Genomic DNA, 23,314 nt, shown 5'->3' on the forward strand with positions numbered 1-23,314 from the left:
TGAAAAGTTGCACTGATAAAAATAAAGATACATAAGGCACACTGCACAAGGTGCAGACCAAGGCGTACTAGAAAACGACAAAAAAAGTCACAGTGAAAAATGCAAAAATGACAAAAGTTGATAAAATTAGACAATTTGACTAGGAGAAATAAAGATACACGTCCCGCACTATATAGTGAATTAGTTTTTGGGTGTCCTTCGCTTATTCATGAAATTTTATTAACTATTTCAAGGTGGACACAAAGAAAATCATATAGTTTTTGTTTAGGGTTTTTAGGTCTTTTTTTCGTCCACTCAACATAACATAAAAATAATATTTTATCTCTGGTTCACTAGGATTACAGTGATACTTCATTTATAGTTTTTCTTATCTTTGCTCAATTTTACTAAGCAAAATCTATATTGCAGAAAATCGCATTTGTTTTAGTATCAACAACTTTGAGGCATAACCTCTAATTTTTGTTTAACAGGGCTGATTTAGGGCTTGTGTTATATTTTTGCGAAAAGGGTTGTTCTTTTCAGTGGTACCATTTTGGGACACGTAATATTTTTTGATCGCTTTTTAGAAAATTCTTTGGGGTATATGATGAAAAATGATATATAACAGGAAGATAGTCGTGATTTTTCTTTACGCCGTTCACGTGCAGGTTTAATATTGCTTTAGAATTATTGCACAGATCAATACGGATGCTGTGAATCAAATATGTATGTTTATTTGTGTTTTATATATTTATTCAATTTATATATGTAACTGGGGTGATTAGGGGACTTTTATTTTATTTATTTTTATTATAAAAATATTTTGACTTTTTTATTTTAACTCAGCCAAAGAATGGTAAAGAAAATGAAAAATGCACACTGGGTGCAAAACAACGAAAAAGTTGCAAATCAGGGTATAAATAATGCATATTGGGCCACAAAGATATGGAAAATGGGCCAAAAAAGTGGTACAAGAACAAAATGGGCCCATTATTTTTTATTTTAATAGTCTCTATATCTTTATATAGAAGTTTTAAAAATTGTAAATTACAAACTAAATGGGTGCTTGGATAGCAGAAGTGTTTTCACGCTGCCATTTGAAGCTTTGTAAGTAGTCTTGGCAAATCCTAGGATAGCACATTTCTGTAAAAATGAAGGAAACCACAACATTACCTGACGGATCTCAATAGGAAACATAATTCACCAGTAGTATCTGCTGTATAAACTTTTTTTCTACTTAAGTCACCAGTAGTATCTGCTGTATAAACTTTTTTTCTACTTAAACATGTTGCAACAGCTTATGCAGGAATAGAACATAAAAAGATTAACAATTTGGTTACACAAATATAGCCATCTAAAAATAGCCTTAGAGGGATTCAGAGATTTTTTTACATCCTAACACTTTAAATGTATCTTCAAACTGTATGATACAATGGCTATGCCAGCTACTAATAGTTACTTTATAGGAGGATATCACAAATGAATGTGTAGCAATCTTCTGTAATGTAAGTTCATGAATATCACAAGTCAAAGGGGATTTCCTTGATTGTATTGTGATTCTGAGACATTGTAACTTTCCCAGATTACATAATTTGACCTTAAAATGTAAACACAGAAAGCTTTGTAAACTGCCCCACTGCACAACTTTCACAATCCTTAAACTAACAAACTAAGTTCTAAAGGAGGACATTTTTTATGTTAAGAAATATTAAAGCGTAACTGTAAAGTTATGATTTTACCAAATTATTATGTGATTTAAAAACAAATAGAGCAATGCCTACTTTGTGCTGCTCACCTTTTTCTTTCCAAAGTTCTGTCATGTTCTGTTCTGAAAGTGTTTGACAAAAATCTTTCCTACCAGACGTGTAGCTTGCCCACAGATCCCATGATGCTTTGCGTTCTCTGTCAAAGTAATTTAGCAGTAAATACATTTAGTTTCCCACAAGTAAATCAACTGAACCCTGTGTAGTCCACATAAACGATGTACAGGGTGACTAGCATGGCAACTTCTATCACATGGAGGAGCATGGAACATGCAATAAGCTAAAGAAATCCTAAGTAAACCAGTTACATGATGTCTATAGCCTCTGCTGTGTGAGCACTAAGGGTTAATAGCTTATTTGCACAGTGTACAAAGGGAGCAGCATGAGGAGCAGAGAGAGACAGAGAATCAGACTGCAATGGAGGAACTGATGGGGAACAGATGAGATCTTGTACATCATTATTCTGTGCAGGAGACATCTGTATCCACAGTCTTGAACACATCCAGCTGTGCTTCATACACAGAAAGAGTTCTGTAACATGACCTCCTCCTCTGTGAGCAAGGAACAGCAGCCTCTCTCCTCACATGAAATTGTCAGATAAACTATAAACAAAGGTAAGGACTCTAGGTCTTATAAACACAGGCAGAGGAAGCAGCCATTGCAGCACTGAGGTAATCTGAGGAGTATATAGCAAAGAAACTGCCGTATATAGGTAACAAAGATAATAGGCAAAGTTGTTTTACATCCCAAGAGCTATTGATTTGTGGAAAACAAAACTTTGCAGTTATTCTTTGATACGTTTACTAGCATGTTTAATAGGCATGGCTATCCATGAATAACAAGGCATGCTGCATTCGGAATTAGTTGGTTAGATAATCTGTACTGTGCCTGCAATTATTTTCATGGATTGACAGAATCTCCCAATGAAGTATGACTACAAGTTTTTATTGAGCACATAATGTCTGGTGCTTGATCATCATGTCTTCTGGTTTTTGCATTGCTCCATTCAGTCCGAGGGGAGATCTACAGCACATGGCATGTTTTCTACCTTGATATGAGCTAGATATTATATTCTTTCATTTCAATTGCTAAAAGCACAGTCTCTAGTGAAAAACAGGAAGAAGCAGGACATAGCCTAGCTTTTGATTGTGAATAAAAAAACTAATTTGCCTTTGGCCAATCTGGTTTTGAAAAAAACCCATAAAATCATTGGAAGTCTTCTGACATGTCAACTTTATCACAATTTTTGGCAGCATTATGTTAAATGAAAAAAAATCAAGTTTTCAAGTTTTCCATATGACTGAGTGATGATTGACCTAGATGTTTTTGCCTTCTGCACAAAAGTTTTGTAGAGCTCAGCCAACAAGACCATAGGGTTCTCAATGTTTTCTTTTGCCAAAACTTTCCCCCAGTTACTTAGTTTGGTACCTGCTGCTTTAGCAAGAGCTATGCTTGTTCCAACTCAGAATTATGCATACCAAAATGCTTACCCTTTTTCACATATTATAATTTTGTGGCCTAATGCTAAAATAAAAAAAAATCACTTTCTTCTCTATCACTTTGCAGTATATTTCATTATCAGTATGGTGGTATTGTTCCAGCATTATTTGGTGGTAATGGTAGTGGTTATTGTATGGCGAGACTAAAAATAAGCAGCGTGGTAATATTATGCAGTCACCGTGCAGTGGTAATGGTAGTACAGTAATTATAGTTTGGTGGTAAAATTCAGTATTAGTTTGTTGGTATTATTTATTTTGTGTGTGTGTGATAATCATAGTAGTTATATGGCCTGTGATAAAGAAGCAGTATGGTAATTTTATGCAGTAATTTATGAAAGTGGTCATGGTTTGCCAGTATTACACAGAAGTATGGTGGTATTATTATTCAGTTCTTATGTGATAATAATGGTGGTATTTATGGTATGGCTTGTACCACTGTATTATTATTCCTTGCATTACAATTGTTAGTAAAAGTAGGGTGGTAACATAAATCACTGTAAAGCATTACTTACTAAAGTAAGCAGCTAGTGCTATGACAGATGCAGCAGCGTTACACTGCTAACGTTATCAGAAGCCTCCGATAACGATAGCATACACTGCTGCGCTGTATAATAGAAACACCAGACCGTGCTGTAAGTGGTCTGGTGTATTTATGAGAGGGCGGTCCGAGGCACTAGAGTTATTGGAGGTTTTAGATAAAGCTAGCAGTGTAACACTGCTACCAGTGCCATAACAACAGCCACAGGGGCCCAGGATGAACGGTCGAACCAAAATGTATGCATGATGTTCTCCCGGGGCAATCCCTCCCTGCTGACATGAACGGTTAAGGGCCCCGGCTTAGCAATAGGCACCCGCCTCCATCTCATCTGTGGCCACCTGTCCAGCCAATCTGTGGTAACCCTGCCCCCCTCACACCTCCCTCTCTAATCTGTATGTGTGCTTATGATGTGCATGTGTGCAACTGTTGTATCTGTGTGTATATGCCGTCTATACTGTATGTACCGTATGTGTATTTGCTTTGTGTGTTTGTATATACTGGAAGTATACTTGTCCTGCATACACAGTATGGGGCACATTTATCACAGCTTGTGCTCCTGGAAACAGGTGTACAAGCATTGATTTAGTCATAATTCCCGGTACAGAGGCCGGAAATTGCGACTTCTCCCCCCAAGTCTCCCCCCGTGCGCCAGTTGGACAGGGAGGTGTAGTTGCGCATCGTGCAATGGGCCAGCGTCGGGTATCCCTTCCCTGCTGCATCTGAGCATTGCCATAGCAGGCTATTGCTCAATTCTACATCTGGCTAGACCTGGCAGCGCATTAGCCTCCTCCTAGATCAGGTTACTGCCTAGGGGGCAGGGACAGCATCATACACTGACACATTTAGCGCCAGCCTATGATCAATGTGTCCCTATGAGTGTATATGGTGTGTTTATGTGGTATGTCTAAGTACATGATGTATATATGTATATAATGTGTGTACGTACTATACAGTGAGCCAGATTTATTAACGCGCCTGCACCAGTTTTTTTTTATGACTTTGCACATTTTTTTCAGTGTAAATTACAGAACTTGTACATGTATTTATAAAGTGTCTGCACCAGTATTGTGTTCCAGCTGCTCTGTGTCCGACACAACAGAAAATTCTGAACATAAAGGGGCGTTCCGGTGCACCACATTTATTACTGAAACTCAACAACTTTTTTTTGGTATACTTTTAACATAAAGTGTCCAACACAGTTCGAATCAATACCAGAAAGTCCATTTATGTGCAGAATTTTGTGGCTCATTGGACACAGTGCAGGCATGATACAATTGCGCAGACATTATATAAATACATGTGCAAGCAGTTTGCACATACTTTTCAGGGCTAAGTCATTAAAAAAACTGCCGCAAATACTTTAATAAATGTGGACCACTGTGTGTATATACTGTATGAGATTATATATACTTTATGTATATATGTGTGTAAAAGTGTATATGAGTGTAGAACTTTATATCTGTGCATTTAAGTATATAAATGTGTGTGCAAAAATGTATATATTTTTTAAGGGGAGGGGCTATGTGTCAGTCTTCAATAATCTGGCCCACTCAGCACATTATCACTATTGATAAATGTGGGCCATTGTCTCAAAATGTATGATTACATGGCTGGCATTTAGTTATTCTTTCCATTCAGGCTGGTAGAAGCACTAGTGTTCATTTGTAAAACAAAATAAATATATATATATATGCCATTATAGTAATATTTAGACACAACAAGGCATTATTCAGAAATATAAAAAGAAGCAAGTCTTTTTTTTTTTTTTTGAAGAAGTGATTCTGAAAGGTAATTGTCTTAGTAATGTGGATGTGCAACTTTACATCCCTTTGATCCTACTTTGAATATTTCTCAGATTTTTACTACCAAGAACTTACTTACGGTACTTTGTAATGGGATGATATAACTTTTTTTCTAACCAATGACAGCTGATGCAGGCTATGTGTTGTCACCACCTTCCTGTATATAGAGGAACTTTGTATTCATTGTCTTCTACTTTAGTTAAGCCTGTGACTAGCAAAGCTGTGAAGGAACTTAACTCTACTGAACGCATTCTACAATGGCAGAGCCTTACATTAGGCATGTTCAACTTCTTGGATTTGAGAAGAGATTTTCACCCAGCCAGCATTATGTAAGTAGAGGCCAAACTTCAAACCTGATGCTTGCTATATTTCTTACTTGGAATATTTTTATAGCAGAATGTAACTTTACATACTAAATTCATGTACTACTCAACTTGTATGCGTTTCTTTCTGTAATTAATGAGGAAATCAAAATGGTTTCTGATAAGGTTAACCCCTTCTCTCTGCACATGTTTTCCATGTTTTTTAAATCAACTCCTTCTACAAGCTCTAAAGTTTATATATTTTTCTGTCACTTTAGTTGTATGGGGTCTTGTTTTTTCAGGACAATATGTAGTATTGAATAGCACAATTTTGGGGTTCATATCTCAGACTGGTGAACTTTTAGTATCCCTTAATGTGCAGTATAATTAAAAAAAGAATGCAAATTTGATGTTTTTTCTAATCAGACTTTTTTTTAATTTTCGAACCTAAATAAAACAATAACTATTTTATTTGGGTAAATATGCATACAACGATAACAAATTTATAGTTTTTTAAAATGACCCACCTTCCTTGCATTAATAAAATACTTTTGGGTGAAAAAAAAACTTTTTCCCACTCCACCTTCTAAACGCCAATGTGGCTTATTTTTTGTGAAAAGACTCTGGCCTGGCCTAATACATACTTAGCACAAACAGCCCTAAAGTCTTTCACTGGACCCTGGTCTGGATTAAACAACATAGATCAGTGATTACCTGATCCTGGGTGTAAGCGCTTGGCTTGGAAAGCGTTTAAATTAAATTTGTTATAGGGTGACAGATGACTAGGCTATCATCTTCTTTGAGAGTTATCAAGCTTAAGTGTATGCTAAAAAATGGCCTTATCTCTCAGGTTAAAATGAGGTTTAACTGGTATATGGTCTATGAAAAGCTGACATGAATGATAAATTTTTGGCAACCTGGTCTCTGTGGTGAGATTACGCTCACTCTTCCCGCAGTGCTGCTTCTTTGCTTTACTCATAGGCCCAGTTACCATTTACGAACCCACCCTCGGAGGCTGAAAGGATTCCAATCCTTTTCGTTCTCTTCCTCCTTAGCTCTTTTCCTCCTTTCTCTCTCTTTGTGATTGTTTCTTACTTGTTAACTGCATTTTGCATGGGCTCCTCAGCCGCATATGTACATCATGATTACCATGTACCGCTCTTACTTAAGAACCTTTTGCCATCCTCACTACTGAACTATACCTTAGTAACAGTTTTGTTTGATACCCACCCACCCCACCATGGGTAACAAAATGTTTTATTTAGTTAGATTAATAGAATTGCCCAATTTTAAGAATTTATATAAGCCATACATGTCTACATTATAATGTACCATAATTATATATACCGGAATATAAAATATTATAGTACGGTAACTAAAGTATTATCATAGTATTAATATGTTCTGCTCTTTTGTGGAATTGCTCTGTAGTAATAATTGTCTTGTTTTGCTTTACTAGGTGTACATGTTCATGGTTAAATGGCAGGATCTTACAGAGAAGCTTGTGTACAGAAAATATACAGAAATTTATGAATTTCATGTAAGTGCAATTTACTTATTTTTATGAATGGTATAGAGAGGACAGATTTCTATGAGCCCCTAATGCATATCTCTACTTTCAATGGTAGAGAAAGGAGTCTATTGTTTCCTGTAACTTTATCCTTTAGGACACCAATGTGGGGCTCCCCTCTCACTTCTCTCCAGGGCCCCAATCAATTGCTTCAGTTTTTTCGATCACATAACAGATGGTGAAGAGTCCAATGTATTTATTCTGATTTATAATTGGTTTATCAGTTCCCTTATTAAACTGAGTGTTAAATGCAGAACAATATGTTCTGCTTATTAGTTATAATGGGTTTTCTTTGTAACACAGTGGGGCAGATTTATCAAGCAGTCTGAAAGTCAGAATATTTCCAGTTGCCCATGGCAACCAATCACAGCTCAGCTTTCATTTCACCAGTGATCATGAATATTTTAAAGGGGAGCTGTGATTGGTTGCCATGGGCAATTGGAAATATTCTGACTTTCAGACTGCTTGATAAATCTGCCCCAGTATGTAGTATTTATCTTGTGGACTGATAGAACACGTAACAAAAATTTGCTCAGTGCACAGAAAGTAAGTCAAAATTACTTGGTGTTCTTCAGACTGGTTTAGCGAACAAAAGCACATATGCCTATGGAAAGCATATATTTCTGGTGGTCATGTATATTTAGTAACCATAATTGTTGCTGGCATGACCATACATGTTGAACATTACAAAGCTGAGGATAATGAAAAACAGTTACAAAGGTCCAATAAAAAGTTCATTTACAGTGGCATAAATAAAGGGGTCCAACAGTAGCAGTTGTGAGAGAGCTCCTAAGCAAGGTGGACCCACACACACAACAATTTGATCTCCTTAGTCATCTTGCAATTTAAACATTATGAAACCTTCAACCTTACTTTGCACACAAAGACACAAGTTGCAAGACATGTTCCCTTAGTCCCTTTGAAGATGGGGATGGGGTTCGGGGTAGAGCAGTCAAGCGCTCACCCACCCTCCAGGCCTCTGCGTAATAAAAACCTCACCTACGGCTCTCCCTTGAGCTGATACCTGCCCTGCCTCCCGGGCCTTCCCCGCTCTGGCGCCGCGTATCTCTTCGGCAGCACATAAGAAGGGCACTTTACTCCCTCCAGATATGTGCAGGGCTGGAGAGGAGATAATAAGTGCACTGCACATGTCCAAGATTTGAAACAAGAGTGCAGTAGGATGGAGTGGCACGGGAGTAGGTGGGGTTTACACGATGAGCAGCCTGTAGGGTAAGTGAGCGCTTGATTGCTCTACCCTGAACCACACCACCCTGTCGGCTACCTGTCCATAATTATAAGTTGATATTTCAGCATGAGGCTGGCTCAGAATCATTATAAGGACATGCCTGGACAACAATTAATACACCTTTTTTTGAGGGTTTAACAGACGTATGGCTGGTCAGTTTCCCTTTAATTCTCACTACATTCAAAGAAGAGGTCACTGGATATAACTGGAGTATAATCACTTCTCAATATGCCAACTGCTATATACAGTATACAATAGTAGTTGTCTACCATACCTTCAATTGAGTTGCTATATGTAAGCTTTTATTATAGTAGTACCTACCATACCCAGAGCTGAGCTGCTATATCTAAGATGCTATCAAAGAAGAACCTGTCATACCTAAAACTAAGGCATCCGTGCTGCCATTATGAAGATCCCAAGCTTAAAGGAAATCAACAACTAAAAAAAACAAAAAGGTTACAAATACCTCCGCTCCTATTCATCTTGATCCCATTGCTGTCCATTGCTAGTCTTGACACACCGGGATCACATAGAAAAGAAAGTTATAATTAAAAGCACAGAGCAAGAAGACAAGATGTCTGACCCTCCAGGCTGCTGATTATGCAAGCCCTCCACCTCCCTCTCCCAGGCTGGGGAACACGGGAGAGCGAATTGACATCATGCTAGATGCGCGAATTCACGTCTCTTGCGTGACGTCAACTCCTTCACCCAACATGGGAAAGGCATAAGTGCAAATTCACATATATGAAGGAAACCAGCATTTGCTCGAAAAATCATTCCATCTGTATTTCTTTGTATCTGTAATAAAATTACAGACTACTATTCCATTGTAGTACCACGATGAAGTATGTGCGCACACTTGAAACATGTTACTGGTGGTATTATGGAAAACATCACTTGGTAATTTTAATCTAATGAAGAATTAAAGATGGAATTATTTCTAAAAAACAATGCTATCTTCCTTCATCTATGTGAATTGCTTTATACATTAACCTGTACCGTATAAGGCCTTGCATGGCGCCCGTATGCTGGTTGTACGAACGACAACTAGCATAAGACCATAATTACAGTGCATTGTGTTAAAATAGTAATCTAGTAAACATATGGTTCAATATATAAGAACATAATAATTTATAATATTTATCTGAGAACATTTAACAGTTTCACATATACTGCATTGAGGGAGACACTGATTCACCATCTGTTTGATCCACTGTCATTTATGTATCTCTATCCATGTATTAAGATTTAACATCTACAGTTTGACTACAAAAATGTGCAGATAAGCAGGAAAATATCAAAACTGCTGCAGTTTTATCCTTGTGCAGTGCTTTAGGCTTCCTTATCCTGGGGCAAAGGTCCCGTAGGTGCCCATTCCCTTACTGGGAGTAAACAACACATTTACCAATTTCCCAATACCTTCAACCCCAGCAAATCCATGACCATATAAGTCTCTGCACAGATGAGGATGCTTCCACTTATTGTTATTAAAGGGAACCTGTCACCAGGAGACCCATTTTTAGCACTCCCCCAGTCCCCACAGAGCATAGTACATACACTCCCAAAGTGTTTTTGTATAAAAAATAGGTTTTACAGAAAAAAGGATATGTTATATTGTACCTTTCATTAGCATCTGCTGTGTGACTTGGCAGTTGCCTTTTGGGAGGAGCTGGAAAGGAGCAGTCCCCCCCCCCTTGGGAAACATGTGACCTTTTCAAATATATGAATAACTCCCCACACTCGGGATTGGCTGTAGAGGATCAGGGGGCGTCGCTAAGCCCAGTGATGGGTGTTTTCATATATTTGAAAAGGTCACATGGAGAAGCTGTTCCCCAAAGGTGGGGGGGAACTGCTCCTTTCCAGACCCTCCCATTTGGCAACTGCCTAGTCACACAGCACATGCTAATGAAAGGTACAATATAACATATCTTTTTTTCTGTAAAACCAATTTTTAATACAAAAACACTTTGGCAGTGCATGTACTATGCTCTGTGGGGACTGGGGGAGTGCTAAAAATGGGTCTCCTGGTGACAGGTTCCCTTTAAAGTTGCTTCACCTACGCAGCAGCTAAGAACTTGCACTTGCAGAGACTATGTTCTGTCTACAGCAAGAGTTAAGACACACACATACAAATCACTCTGCAAGAATCTGTGTCACCATTAAATCACTTCTACCACCAGTGTTTATGCATTTATTTAATTGTATATTTATCATTTCTAGAAAGCACTTAAGGAAATGTTTCCCATTGAATCTGGAGAGATAAGTAAAGAACACAGAACAATCCCTCACTTACCAGGTATTTCTATTGTACTGTACATCTTGCAGGGATTACGTATGTAATGTTTATGCTGATGTTTAATGACATAATCACACTTACAAACAGCTCAATGAATGTAGGTGAATGCAGGATGGTGTAAAGGGGAAAATAGGCGAATTTGTGGTATATGGCCACGTCAGGGCTTGTACGCGAGTAAACTGGCATACAAAACCTGACAAATTCCCCCCGAAGTTTGTGTGCATGTAGCCGTACACTGTGTAAAGACATCCCAGCACTGGTGAGATTATTAAGCTATTAATAATCTTTATCTGGGAAACCCTTTTAGGTACTTCCCCAGAACTGCTATGAGTGTAGCACAAACATATGTCAAACCTGCACTGTGTGGTCCTGAGCACTTACTGTGCAAAGAACTAGGGCATGGCCCATGAGAATGGGGCCAGCTGCAGTTTCCTGCCTACACAAATAGGTTTAAGGAGTCCCCATAGTCAGGGAAGTAGATGCTATTTCCCCTTGATTCTCAGGATTAGTGAAACCCACTATTAGTCATATAGTGATGGCAGAGAACACCAATAAGCCATTACTTTATACAATGACAAAATACTGTTATCCTACTGTACAGAACACTTTTTATATTACAGTTTCTGATTTATGTATTCGCCGTAACCTTACAGTCTAACTCTAGACACATTTACATAATGAGCATGAAAAAGAGAAGTGAAACACTAACTGAACCATCTGTCATATCTTTATCTTTGAAACTATAGTTGTCTAAGTGACGTATTGTGTTTCCAAAGTCAACAAGTGACAGTTTCTACTATTAAAGTACAAAAGATAAAACTGCAACCTGCAATGCCTTTTTTATGTACGATAAGATCTAACTGTAGATAACAATGTTGATTGTCAGCACCAAAATGGTTTGATGGCCTGAGGTCCACAGAGAATCGGCAAGTCACATTGGCGGATTATTGCTCATCTCTACTTAATCTACCAACTAAGATATCTCGATGCCCTCATGTTCTTAACTTTTTCAAGGTCAGACCTGATGATGTGAACCCCACAGCAAACACCAAGTAAGTATCATTTTTCATTTATCCAAATATAAGCACACAGGTTAACATTAGAGATGAGCGAACACTAAAATGCTCGGGTACTCGTTATTCGAGACGAACTTTTCCCGATGCTCGAGTGCTCGTCTCGAATAACGAACCCCATTGAAGTCAATGGGAGACTCGAGCATTTTTCAAGGGGACCAAGGCTCTGCACAGGGAAGCTTGGCCAAACACCTGGGAACCTCAGAAAAGGATGGAAACACCACGGAAATGGACAGGAAACAGCAGGGGCAGCATGCATGGATGCCTCTGAGGCTGCATAATCGCACCATTATGCCAAAATTATGGGCAACAGCATGGCCATGACAGAGTGACAGAATGAAGCTAGATAGCATCTAAAACATCCAATAATTGACCCTGACACTATAGGGGACGGCATGCAGAGGCAGCGGCAGCAGGCTAGAGAGTGTCATGGCGACATACCCTAAATGGACTCAGGCTTCAAACCAATGGGTGGCAGAGAGGAACCAAAGGAGGTGAGCAAGAAGCGCTCAAATAATATCGGTACATGATAAAAGTTTGCCAGTATATTTTGTGGATTACACAGCAGGGTGGCGACAAAGTTAACATGGAAGCCATGAAAACAACCCAAAATTCTGCCTGACACAGCTCGTTTGATAAGGGGACCATGTATGGAGGCAGTGAACTAGTAGTAGATTAAAGGTGCTGCAGTTAAAACTATGTTAGTTGGATCTTGGCATGGAGCTGGCGCTCCGCTGCCAGGCGAGCTTTCGCCAATCCAAGCCCCTGTCTCTAGGCTACTCCCCAAACAGCACTTCTAAGAACCTTTTGTATAAGATCAAGTGTAGTAGCGTTCTTATAAGTTTAGGATATGCCGGGTGAGGGGAATGTAAACAGATGCGCAAGAAGCGCTGAAATAATATCCCTAAATGGTAAAAGTTTGCAAGTATATTTTGGGGATTACACAGCAGGGTGGCGACAAAGTTAACAACTTTGATGTGGAATGCCCTGTAATAGCTCTTGGGCGGTGTGCCTTTTATCGCCTAGGCTCAGCAGTTTCAGCACCGCCTGCTGTCGCTTAGCGACGGCACTGCTGCTGTGCCTAGAGCTACCGACTGATGGCGCCATGCCCACGGATGGTAATTCGGAGGAGGAGGAGGTGGAGGAGGGGTGGGAGGAGGTATAGTAGGCCTTTGAGACCTGGACCGAGGTAGGCCCCGCAATTCTCTGCGTCGGCAGTATATGACCAGCCCCAGGGTCAGACTCGGTCCCAGCCTGCACCAAGTTAAGTGTAGTAGCGTTCTTATAAGTTTGGGATATGGCGGGTGAGGGGAATGTAAACAGATGCGCAAGAAGCGCATGATGCGCATGGAGCTGGCGTTCCGCTGCCAGGCGAGCTTTCGCCAATCCAAGCCCCTGTCTCTAGGCTACTCCCCAAACAGCACTTCTAAGAACCTTTTGTATAAGATCAAGTGTAGTAGCGTTCTTATAAGTTTAGGATATGCCGGGTGAGGGGAATGTAAACAGATGCGCAAGAAGCGCTGAAATAATATCCCTAAATGGTAAAAGTTTGCAAGTATATTTTGGGGATTACACAGCAGGGTGGCGACAAAGTTAACAACTTTGATGTGGAATGCCCTGTAATAGCTCTTGGGCGGTGTGCCTTTTATCGCCTAGGCTCAGCAGTTTCAGCACCGCCTGCTGTCGCTTAGCGACGGCACTGCTGCTGTGCCTAGAGCTACCGACTGATGGCGCCATGCCCACGGATGGTAATTCGGAGGAGGAGGAGGTGGAGGAGGGGTGGGAGGAGGTATAGTAGGCCTTTGAGACCTGGACCGAGGTAGGCCCCGCAATTCTCTGCGTCGGCAGTATATGACCAGCCCCAGGGTCAGACTCGGTCCCAGCCTGCACCAAGTTAAGTGTAGTAGCGTTCTCATAAGTTTGGGATATGGCGGGTGAGGGGAATGTAAACAGATGCGCAAGAAGCGCATGATGCGCATGGAGCTGGCGTTCCGCTGCCAGGCGAGCTTTCGCCAATCCAAGCCCCTGTCTCTAGGCTACTCCCCAAACAGCACTTCTAAGAACCTTTTGTATAAGATCAAGTGTAGTAGCGTTCTTATAAGTTTAGGATATGCCGGGTGAGGGGAATGTAAACAGATGCGCAAGAAGCGCTGAAATAATATCCCTAAATGGTAAAAGTTTGCCAGTATATTTTGTGGATAACACAGCAGGGTGGCGACAAAGTTAACAACTTTGATGTGGAATGCCCTGTAATAGCTCTTGGGCGGTGTGCCTTTTATCGCCTAGGCTCAGCAGTTTCAGCACCGCCTGCTGTCGCTTAGCGACGGCACTGCTGCTGTGCCTAGAGCTACCGACTGATGGCGCCATGCCCACGGATGGTAATTCGGTGGAGGAGGAGGTGGAGGAGGGGTGGGAGGAGGTATAGTAGGCCTTTGAGACCTGGACCGAGGTAGGCCCCGCAATTCTCTGCGTCGGCAGTATATGACCAGCCCCAGGGTCAGACTCGGTCCCAGCCTGCACCAAGTTAAGTGTAGTAGCGTTCTCATAAGTTTGGGATATGGCGGGTGAGGGGAATGTAAACAGATGCGCAAGAAGCGCATGATGCGCATGGAGCTGGCGTTCCGCTGCCAGGCGAGCTTTCGCCAATCCAAGCCCCTGTCTCTAGGCTACTCCCCAAACAGCACTTCTAAGAACCTTTTGTATAAGATCAAGTGTAGTAGCGTTCTTATAAGTTTAGGATATGCCGGGTGAGGGGAATGTAAACAGATGCGCAAGAAGCGCTGAAATAATATCCCTAAATGGTAAAAGTTTGCCAGTATATTTTGTGGATAACACAGCAGGGTGGCGACAAAGTTAACAACTTTGATGTGGAATCCATGAAAACAACCCAAATTTCTGCCTGACACACCTCGTTTGATAAAGGGACGATGTATGGAGGCAGCTATATGGACGACTTTTGGAGGTAGCAATGGAGACAACGTGTGGAGGCTGCTATGGAGACAATTTAATTTGGATAGTGCCTGTATGTGGCAGTCCCAAACATTTTTCAAACCAGAGGAGCAGGTAGGTGGCCCTCCAGTAAAATGGGATAGATTGAGTGCCTGTATGTGGCAGTCCCAAAAATGTTTCAAACCAGAGGAGCAGGTAGGTGGCCCTCCAGTAAAATGGAATAGATTGAGTGCCTGTATGTGGCAGTCCCAAAAATTGTTCAAACCAGAGGAGCAGGTAGGTGGCCCTGCAGTAAAATGGAATAGATTGAGTGCCTGTATGTGGCAGTCCCAAAAATTGTTCAAACCAGAGGAGCAGGTAGGTGGCCCTGCAGTAAAATGGAATAGATTGAGTGCCTGTATGTGGCAGTCCCAAAAATGTTTCAAACCAGAGGAGCAGGTAGGTGGCCCTCCAGTAAAATGGAATAGATTGAGTGCCTGTATGTGGCAGTCCCAAAAATTGTTCAAACCAGAGGAGCAGGTAGGTGGCCCTCCAGTAAAATGGAATAGATTGAGTGCCTGTATGTGGCAGTCCCAAAAATTGTTCAAACCAGAGGAGCAGGTAGGTGGCCCTGCAGTAAAATGGAATAGATTGAGTGCCTGTATGTGGCAGTCCCAAAAATTGTTCAAACCAGAGGAGCAGGTAGGTGGCCCTGCAGTAAAATGGAATAGATTGAGTGCCTGTATGTGGCAGTCCCAAAAATTTTTCAAACCAGAGGAGCAGGTAGGTGGCCCTGCAGTAAAATGGAATAGATTGAGTGCCTGTATGTGGCAGTCCCAAAAATTGTTCAAACCAGAGGAGCAGGTAGGTGGCCCTGCAGTAAAATGGAATAGATTGAGTGCCTGTATGTGGCAGTCCCAAAAATGTTTCAAACCAGAGGAGCAGGTAGGTGGCCCTCCAGTAAAATGGAATAGATTGAGTGCCTGTATGTGGCAGTCCCAAAAATTGTTCAAACCAGAGGAGCAGGTAGGTGGCCCTGCAGTAAAATGGAATAGATTGAGTGCCTGTATGTGGCACTCACAAAAATTGTTTCAAACAGAGGACCGGGTAGGTGGCCCTCCAGAAAAATTAAATGCATGAAGTACTATAGCAAGAGCCAGTGGGCCCTGTCAAAAAATAGCCAGTTTCCTCTGCTTTACTGTACAAAGAGGAGGAGAAGGAGGAAAATGAGGAGGAGGAGGAGGAGTGGATCAATTATTCAGGTTGAGCTTCCTTCACCTGGTGGAGATTGGAAATTCTGAGAAATCCAGCCTTTATTCATTTTAATAAGCGTCAGCCTGTCAGCGCTGTCAGTCGACAGGCGTGTACGCTTATCGGTGATGATGCCACCAGCTGCACTGAAAACCCGCTCGGACAAGACGCTAGCGGCAGGGCAGGCAAGAACCTCCAAGGCGTACAGCGCCAGTTCGTGCCACATGTCCAGCTTTGAAACCCAGTAGTTGTAGGGAGCTGTGTGATCATTTAGGACGATGGTATGGTCAGCTACGTACTCCCTCACCATCTTTCTGTAAAGATCAGCCCTACTCTGCCGAGACTGGGGACAGGTGACAGTGTCTTGCTGGGGTGACATAAAGCTGGCAAAAGCCTTGTAAAGCGTACCCTTGCCAGTGCTGGACAAGCTGCCTGCTCGCCTACTCTCCCTCGCTACTTGTCCCGCAGAACTACGCACTCTGCCGCTAGCGCTGTCAGAAGGGAAATACTGTTTCAGCTTGTGCACCAGGGCCTGCTGGTATTCATGCATTCTCACACTCCTTTCCTCTCCAGGGATGAGAGTGGGAAGATTTTGCTTGTACCGTGGGTCCAGGAGAGTGAACACCCAGTAATCGGTGCTGGAATAAATTCTTTGAACGCGAGGGTCACGGGATAGGCAGCCTAGCATGAAATCTGCCATATGCGCCAGAGTACCAACGCGTAAGAATTCACTCCCCTCACTGGCCTGACTGTCCATTTCCTCCTCCTCCAACTCCTCCAACTCCTCTTCTTCTGCCCATACACGCTGAACAGTGAAGGACTCAACAATGGTCCCCTCTTGTGTCTCGCCAACATTCTCCTCCTCTTCCTCCTCATCCTCCTCCACCTCCACCTCCTCCGATATGCGCTGAGAAACAGACCTCAGGGTGCTTTGGCTATCAACAAGGGAATATTCTTCCCCCGTCTCTTGTGACGAGCGCAAAGCTTCCGACTTCATGCTGACCAGAGAGTTTTTCAACAGGCCAAGCAGCGGGATGGTGAGGCTGATGATGGCGGCATCGCCACTGACCATCTGTGTTGACTCCTCAAAGTTACTCAGCACCTGACAGATATCAGACATCCACGTCCACTCCTCATTGTAGACTTGAGGAAGCTGACTGACCTGACTACCAGTTCTGGTGGAAGTTGACATCTGGCAGTCTACAATCGCTCTGCGCTGCTGGTAAACTCTGGATAACATGGTCAGTGTTGAATTCCACCTCGTGGGCACGTCGCACAACAGTCGGTGAGCGGGCAGTTGGAGGCGGCGCTGCGCTGCCCTGAGAGTGGCAGCATCTGGGCTGGACTTCCTGAAATGCGCACAGATGCGGCGCACCTTCGTGAGCAAATCAGACAGATTGGGGTATGTCTTGAGGAAACGCTGCACTATCAGATTTAACACATGGGCCAGGCATGGCACATGTGTCAGTCTGCCGAGTTGCAGAGCCGCCACCAGGTTACGGCCGTTGTCACACACAACCATTCCCGGCTTGAGGTTCAGCGGTGCCAGCCACAGATCAGTCTGCGCCGTGATGCCCTGTAATAGCTCTTGGGCGGTGTGCCTTTTGTCGCCTAGGCTCAGCAGTTTGAGCACCGCCTGCTGTCGCTTAGCGACGGCACTGCTGCTGTGCCTAGAGCTACCGACTGATGGCGCCGTGCCCACGGATGGTAGTTCGGAGGAGGAGGTGGAGGAGGGGTGGGAGGAGGAGGAGGCATAGTAGGCCTGAAACACCTGGACCGAGGTAGGCCCCGCAATCCTCGGCGTCGGCAGTATATGAGCAGCCCCAGGGTCAGACTCGGTCCCAGCCTCCACCAAGTTAACCCAATGTGCCGTCAGCGATATATAGTGGCCCTGCCCGGCAGCACTCGTCCACGTGTCCGTGGTCAGGTGGACCTTGTCAGAAACGGCGTTGGTCAGGGCACGGATGATGTTGTCTGACACGTGCTGGTGCAGGGCTGGGACGGCACATCGGGAAAAGTAGTGGCGGCTGGGGACCGAATACCGAGGGGCGGCCGCCGCCATGAGGTTGCGAAAGGCCTCGGTCTCTACTAGCCTATAGGGCAGCATCTCCAGGCTAAGCAATCTGGAGATGTGCACATTAAGGGCTTGGGCGTGCGGGTGGGTTGCACTATATTTGCGTTTCCGCTCCAGCGTCTGGGGTATGGAGAGCTGAACGCTGGTGGATGCTGTGGAGGATCGTGGAGGCGACGATGGGGTTTTTGTGGCAGGGTCCTGGGCAGGGGGCTGACTAGCAGCTGACACAGGGGAAGGAGCAGTGGTGTGCACGGCCGGAGGTGAACGGGCTTGTTGCCACTGAGTGGGGTGCTTAGCATTCATATGCCTGCGCATACTGGTGGTAGTTAAGCTAGTAGTGGTGGAACCCCTGCTGAGCCTGGTTTGGCAAATGTTGCACACCACAGTCCGTCGGTCATCCGGTGTTTCCTTAAAGAACCTCCACACTTCTGAAGATCTAGCCCTCGCCGCAAGAGCCCTCACCACGGGAGCTTCACTAGTTGACAGTGGCGCTGATGCACCAGCTCTGGCCCTGCCTCTCCGTCTGGCCCCACCACTGCCTCTTCCAACCTGTTCAGGTCGAGGACTCTCCTCCGTCTCAGAAGCACTGTGTTCACCCGGCCTCTCAACCCAGCTTGGGTCTGTCACCTCATCATCCTCCGATCCCTCAGTCTGCTCCCCCCTCGGACTTCCTGCCCTGACAACAACTTCCCCACTGTCTGACAACCGTGTCTCCTCATCGTCGGACACCTCTTTACACACTTCCACTACGTCAAGAAGGTCATCATCACCCACAGACTGTGACTGGTGGAAAACCTGGGCATCGGAAAATTGCTCAGCAGCAACCGGACAAGTGGTTTGTGACTGTGGGAAGGGTCCAGAAAACAGTTCCTCAGAGTATGCCGGTTCAAATGCCAAATTTTCCTGGGAGGGGGCAGACTGGGGGGGAGGAGGCTGAGGTGCAGGAGCTGGAGGAGTGGCGATTTCGGTGACATGGGTGGACTGCGTGGAAGACTGACTGGTGGTGGACAAATTGCTCGAAGCATTGTCAGCAATCCACGACATCACCTGTTCGCACTGTTCTGGCCTCAACAGTGCTCTACCACGAGTCCCAGTAACTTCAGACATGAACCTAGGGAGTGTAGCTCTGCGGCGTTCCCCTGCTCCCTCATCAGCAGGTGGTGTCTCACCCCGCCCAGGACCACGGCCTCTGACCCCTGCAGTAGTTGGACGCCCACGTCCCCGCCCTCGTCCTCTACCCCTAGCCCTCGGGTTAAACATTTTTAAAATGAGAGTTATAACTTTATTTTTTTTTTTACTTTTTTTTGTTTTTTTTTGTGTTTTTTTTTTTTTTTTTGTGTTTTTTGTTTTTTTTTGAGTTTTTAAAACCAAACAATGCTATCCTATTGCTATGGCTATTTTCTAGCCAAGTATCAAAGGAAGCACAGTACTATGCCAGATGAGATGACACTGAGTTATTGCCTAATAGAAATCCAACCCCTACTGAATTTTGCCACTTCGGCCTTTGCTATGGATATGTGCGCCACTAAGCGCAGAACACAGCGGTCGCAAGTCCCACTACAAATTGCTCAGAATTGGCAAGTACATGCACTGCAGAAACTACAGCCACCAGCAGATCAACCAGAAATCAAATATATAGAACGCTACTGTAGGCTTCAAGATCAAGAAGCTGTTTGTATTCTCCTATGGCTATTTTCTAGCCAAGTATCAAAGGAAGCACAGTACTATGCCGGATGAGATGACACTGAGTTATTGCCTAATAGAAATCCAACCCCTACTGAATTTTGCCACTTCGGCCTTTGCTATGGATATGTGCGCCACTAAGCGCAGAACACAGCGGTCGCAAGTCTCACTACAAATTGCTCAGAATTGGCAAGTACATGCACTGCAGAAACTACAGCCACCAGCAGATCAACCAGAAATCAAATATATAGAACGCTACTGTAGGCTTCAAGATCAAGAAGCTGTTTGTATTCTCCTATGGCTATTTTCTAGCCAAGTATCAAAGGAAGCACAGTACTATGCCGGATGAGATGACACTGAGTTATTGCCTAATAGAAATCCAACCCCTACTGAATTTTGCCACTTCGGCCTTTGCTATGGATATGTGCGCCACTAAGCGCAGAACACAGCGGTCGCAAGTTCCACTACAAATTGCTCAGAATTGGCAAGTACATGCACTGCAGAAACTACAGCCACCAGCAGATCAACCAGAAATCAAATATATAGAACGCTACTGTAGGCTTCAAGATCAAGAAGCTGTTTGTATTCTCCTATGGCTATTTTCTAGCCAAGTATCAAAGGAAGCACAGTACTATGCCGGATGAGATGACACTGAGTTATTGCCTAATAGAAATCCAACCCCTACTGAATTTTGCCACTTCGGCCTTTGCTATGGATATGTGCGCCACTAAGCGCAGAACACAGCGGTCGCAAGTCCCACTACAAATTGCTCAGAATTGGCAAGTACATGCACTGCAGAAACTACAGCCACCAGCAGATCAACCAGAAATCAAATATATAGAACGCTACTGTAGGCTTCAAGAAGCTGTTTGTATTCTCCTATGGCTATTTTCTAGCCAAGTATCAAAGGAAGCACAGTACTATGCCAGATGAGATGACACTGAGTTATTGCCTAATAGAAATCCAACCCCTACTGAATTTTGCCACTTCGGCCTTTGCTATGGATATGTGCGCCACTAAGCGCAGAACACAGCGGTCGCAAGTCTCACTACAAATTGCTCAGAATTGGCAAGTACATGCACTGCAGAAACTACAGCCACCAGCAGATCAACCAGAAATCAAATATATAGAACGCTACTGTAGGCTTCAAGAAGCTGTTTGTATTCTCCTATGGCTATTTTCTAGCCAAGTATCAAAGGAAGCACAGTACTATGCCAGATGAGATGACACTGAGTTATTGCCTAATAGAAATCCAACCCCTACTGAATTTTGCCACTTCAGCCTTTGCTATGGATATGTGCGCCACTAAGCGCAGAACACAGCGGTCGCAAGTCTCACTACAAATTGCTCAGAATTGGCAAGTACATGCACTGCAGAAACTACAGCCACCAGCAGATCAACCAGAAATCAAATATATAGAACGCTACTGTAGGCTTCAAGAAGCTGTTTGTATTCTCCTATGGCTATTTTCTAGCCAAGTATCAAAGGAAGCACAGTACTATGCCAGATGAGATGACACTGAGTTATTGCCTAATAGAAATCCAACCCCTACTGAATTTTGCCACTTCAGCCTTTGCTATGGATATGTGCGCCACTAAGCGCAGAACACAGCGGTCGCAAGTCTCACTACAAATTGCTCAGAATTGGCAAGTACATGCACTGCAGAAACTACAGCCACCAGCAGATCAACCAGAAATCAAATATATAGAACGCTACTGTAGGCTTCAAGAAGCTGTTTGTATTCTCCTATGGCTATTTTCTAGCCAAGTATCAAAGGAAGCACAGTACTATGCCAGATGAGATGACACTGAGTTATTGCCTAATAGAAATCCAACCCCTACTGAATTTTGCCACTTCAGCCTTTGCTATGGATATGTGCGCCACTAAGCGCAGAACACAGCGGTCGCAAGTCTCACTACAAATTGCTCAGAATTGGCAAGTACATGCACTGCAGAAACTACAGCCACCAGCAGATCAACCAGAAATCAAATATATAGAACGCTACTGTAGGCTTCAAGAAGCTGTTTGTATTCTCCTATGGCTATTTTCTAGCCAAGTATCAAAGGAAGCACACTACTATGCCAGATGAGATGACACTGAGTTATTGCCTAATAGAAATCCAACCCCTACTGAATTTTCCCACTTCGGTCTTTGCTATGGATATGTGTGCCACTAAGAGCTAAACACAACGGTAGCAAGTCCCCCTGCTAATTCCTCACAAAATGGTAAAAGATGCAAATTAAAATAAAAAAAGTAGAACGTTATTGTAGCCCTAAGAAGGGCTGTTGGGTTCTTTGAGAATCACTCCTGCCTAACAGTAAGCTAATAGAACACCCTAACGCTTTCCCTGAGCAGCAGCAGCTCTCTCCCTAGCGGCATCCAGAGACAGAATGATCCGAGCAGCGCGGCCAGCGGCTAGTCTATCCCAGGGTCACCTGATCTGGCCAGCCAACCACTGCTATCGACGTGTAAGGGTACCACGTCATGCTGGGTGGAGTGCAGAGTCTCCTGGCTTGTGATTGGCTCTGTTTCTGGCCGCCAAAAAGCAAAACGGCGGGAGCTGCCATTTTCTCGAGCGGGCGAAGTATTCGTCCGAGTAACGAGCAGTTTCGAGTACCCTAATGCTCGACCGAGCATCAAGCTCGGACGAGCATGTTCGCTCATCTCTAGTTAACATCTTTATTATTTGTAACTATTAATATTTGTAACAGTGATCACAAGCAAATTGTTATATAGTTTTAAAGGTAATTAGAGCTTTCTCTTTATGATTGTGTATACAAGTAGGTTCACTCAATGTATACTTCTAGAGGTATAAATTACAATTCTAACTCTACATCAATCCATTCAGGTCCTCCTGCTTCTTAACATGCTTTTTCACAGATAGAACTAGCATTGTGAATGCATCCTATTTATTTTTCACAAATACAAAGATTGCTGTCATCTATGGTATACTGTGCACATTCACACCTAGAAATTATTCCTAAATTCACTGTATTATCCACATTATTTAACATGCAACAATATTCTTCTAATCATAGTTGGTTTACCTGTACAGCTTTTATCTGTTTTCAGTATAAATATATTTTGGTTTTTTTTATCAGCGGTCGTAAGCCTGAAACTTTCTTGTTGAAGTCTGAAAATGCCAAGAAAAATGTGTCTGGTAGGAAAAACGCTGTTTTTTAAACATTATATAAAAGCAGTGTCGCATAAAGTGTCCCATGGGCCTTGAGCTGTTCACACGACTAAGACCCCCTGCCCCAGCATCAAAACCAAGGCCTAATCTCCTCTGCCCGACGACACCACCACAGCC

The 23,314-nt window shown here is 43.2% G+C and overlaps 1 protein-coding gene and 1 long non-coding RNA gene across 2 annotated transcripts in view; one reads left to right on the forward strand and one right to left on the reverse strand.

Annotated features, from left to right (window-relative positions):
* Window positions 1-899: 899 nt before the first annotated feature.
* LOC140118351 (uncharacterized) lies at window positions 900-23,133 on the reverse strand. Its single transcript, XR_011853180.1, has 4 exons — window positions 23,052-23,133; window positions 9,166-9,209; window positions 1,775-1,881; window positions 900-1,122 (listed from the first exon to the last, which is right to left on the reverse strand). It is a non-coding gene; the product is annotated as an uncharacterized lncRNA (long non-coding RNA).
* Window positions 5,762-23,314, forward strand: part of NCF1 (neutrophil cytosolic factor 1) — a 28,612-nt gene continuing 11,059 nt past the window's right edge. The window contains exons 1-5 of the mRNA XM_072136172.1: window positions 5,762-5,910; window positions 7,343-7,423; window positions 10,920-10,995; window positions 11,882-12,047; window positions 23,106-23,164. Coding sequence (XP_071992273.1) covers window positions 5,839-5,910; window positions 7,343-7,423; window positions 10,920-10,995; window positions 11,882-12,047; window positions 23,106-23,164 — 454 coding nt within the window. The 5' untranslated portion in view covers window positions 5,762-5,838. The remainder of the gene's footprint in view (window positions 5,911-7,342; window positions 7,424-10,919; window positions 10,996-11,881; window positions 12,048-23,105; window positions 23,165-23,314) is intronic.

The sequence above is a fragment of the Engystomops pustulosus genome, chromosome 2 (genome assembly GCF_040894005.1).
Source record: "Engystomops pustulosus chromosome 2, aEngPut4.maternal, whole genome shotgun sequence".
NCBI lineage: Eukaryota > Metazoa > Chordata > Amphibia > Anura > Leptodactylidae > Engystomops > Engystomops pustulosus.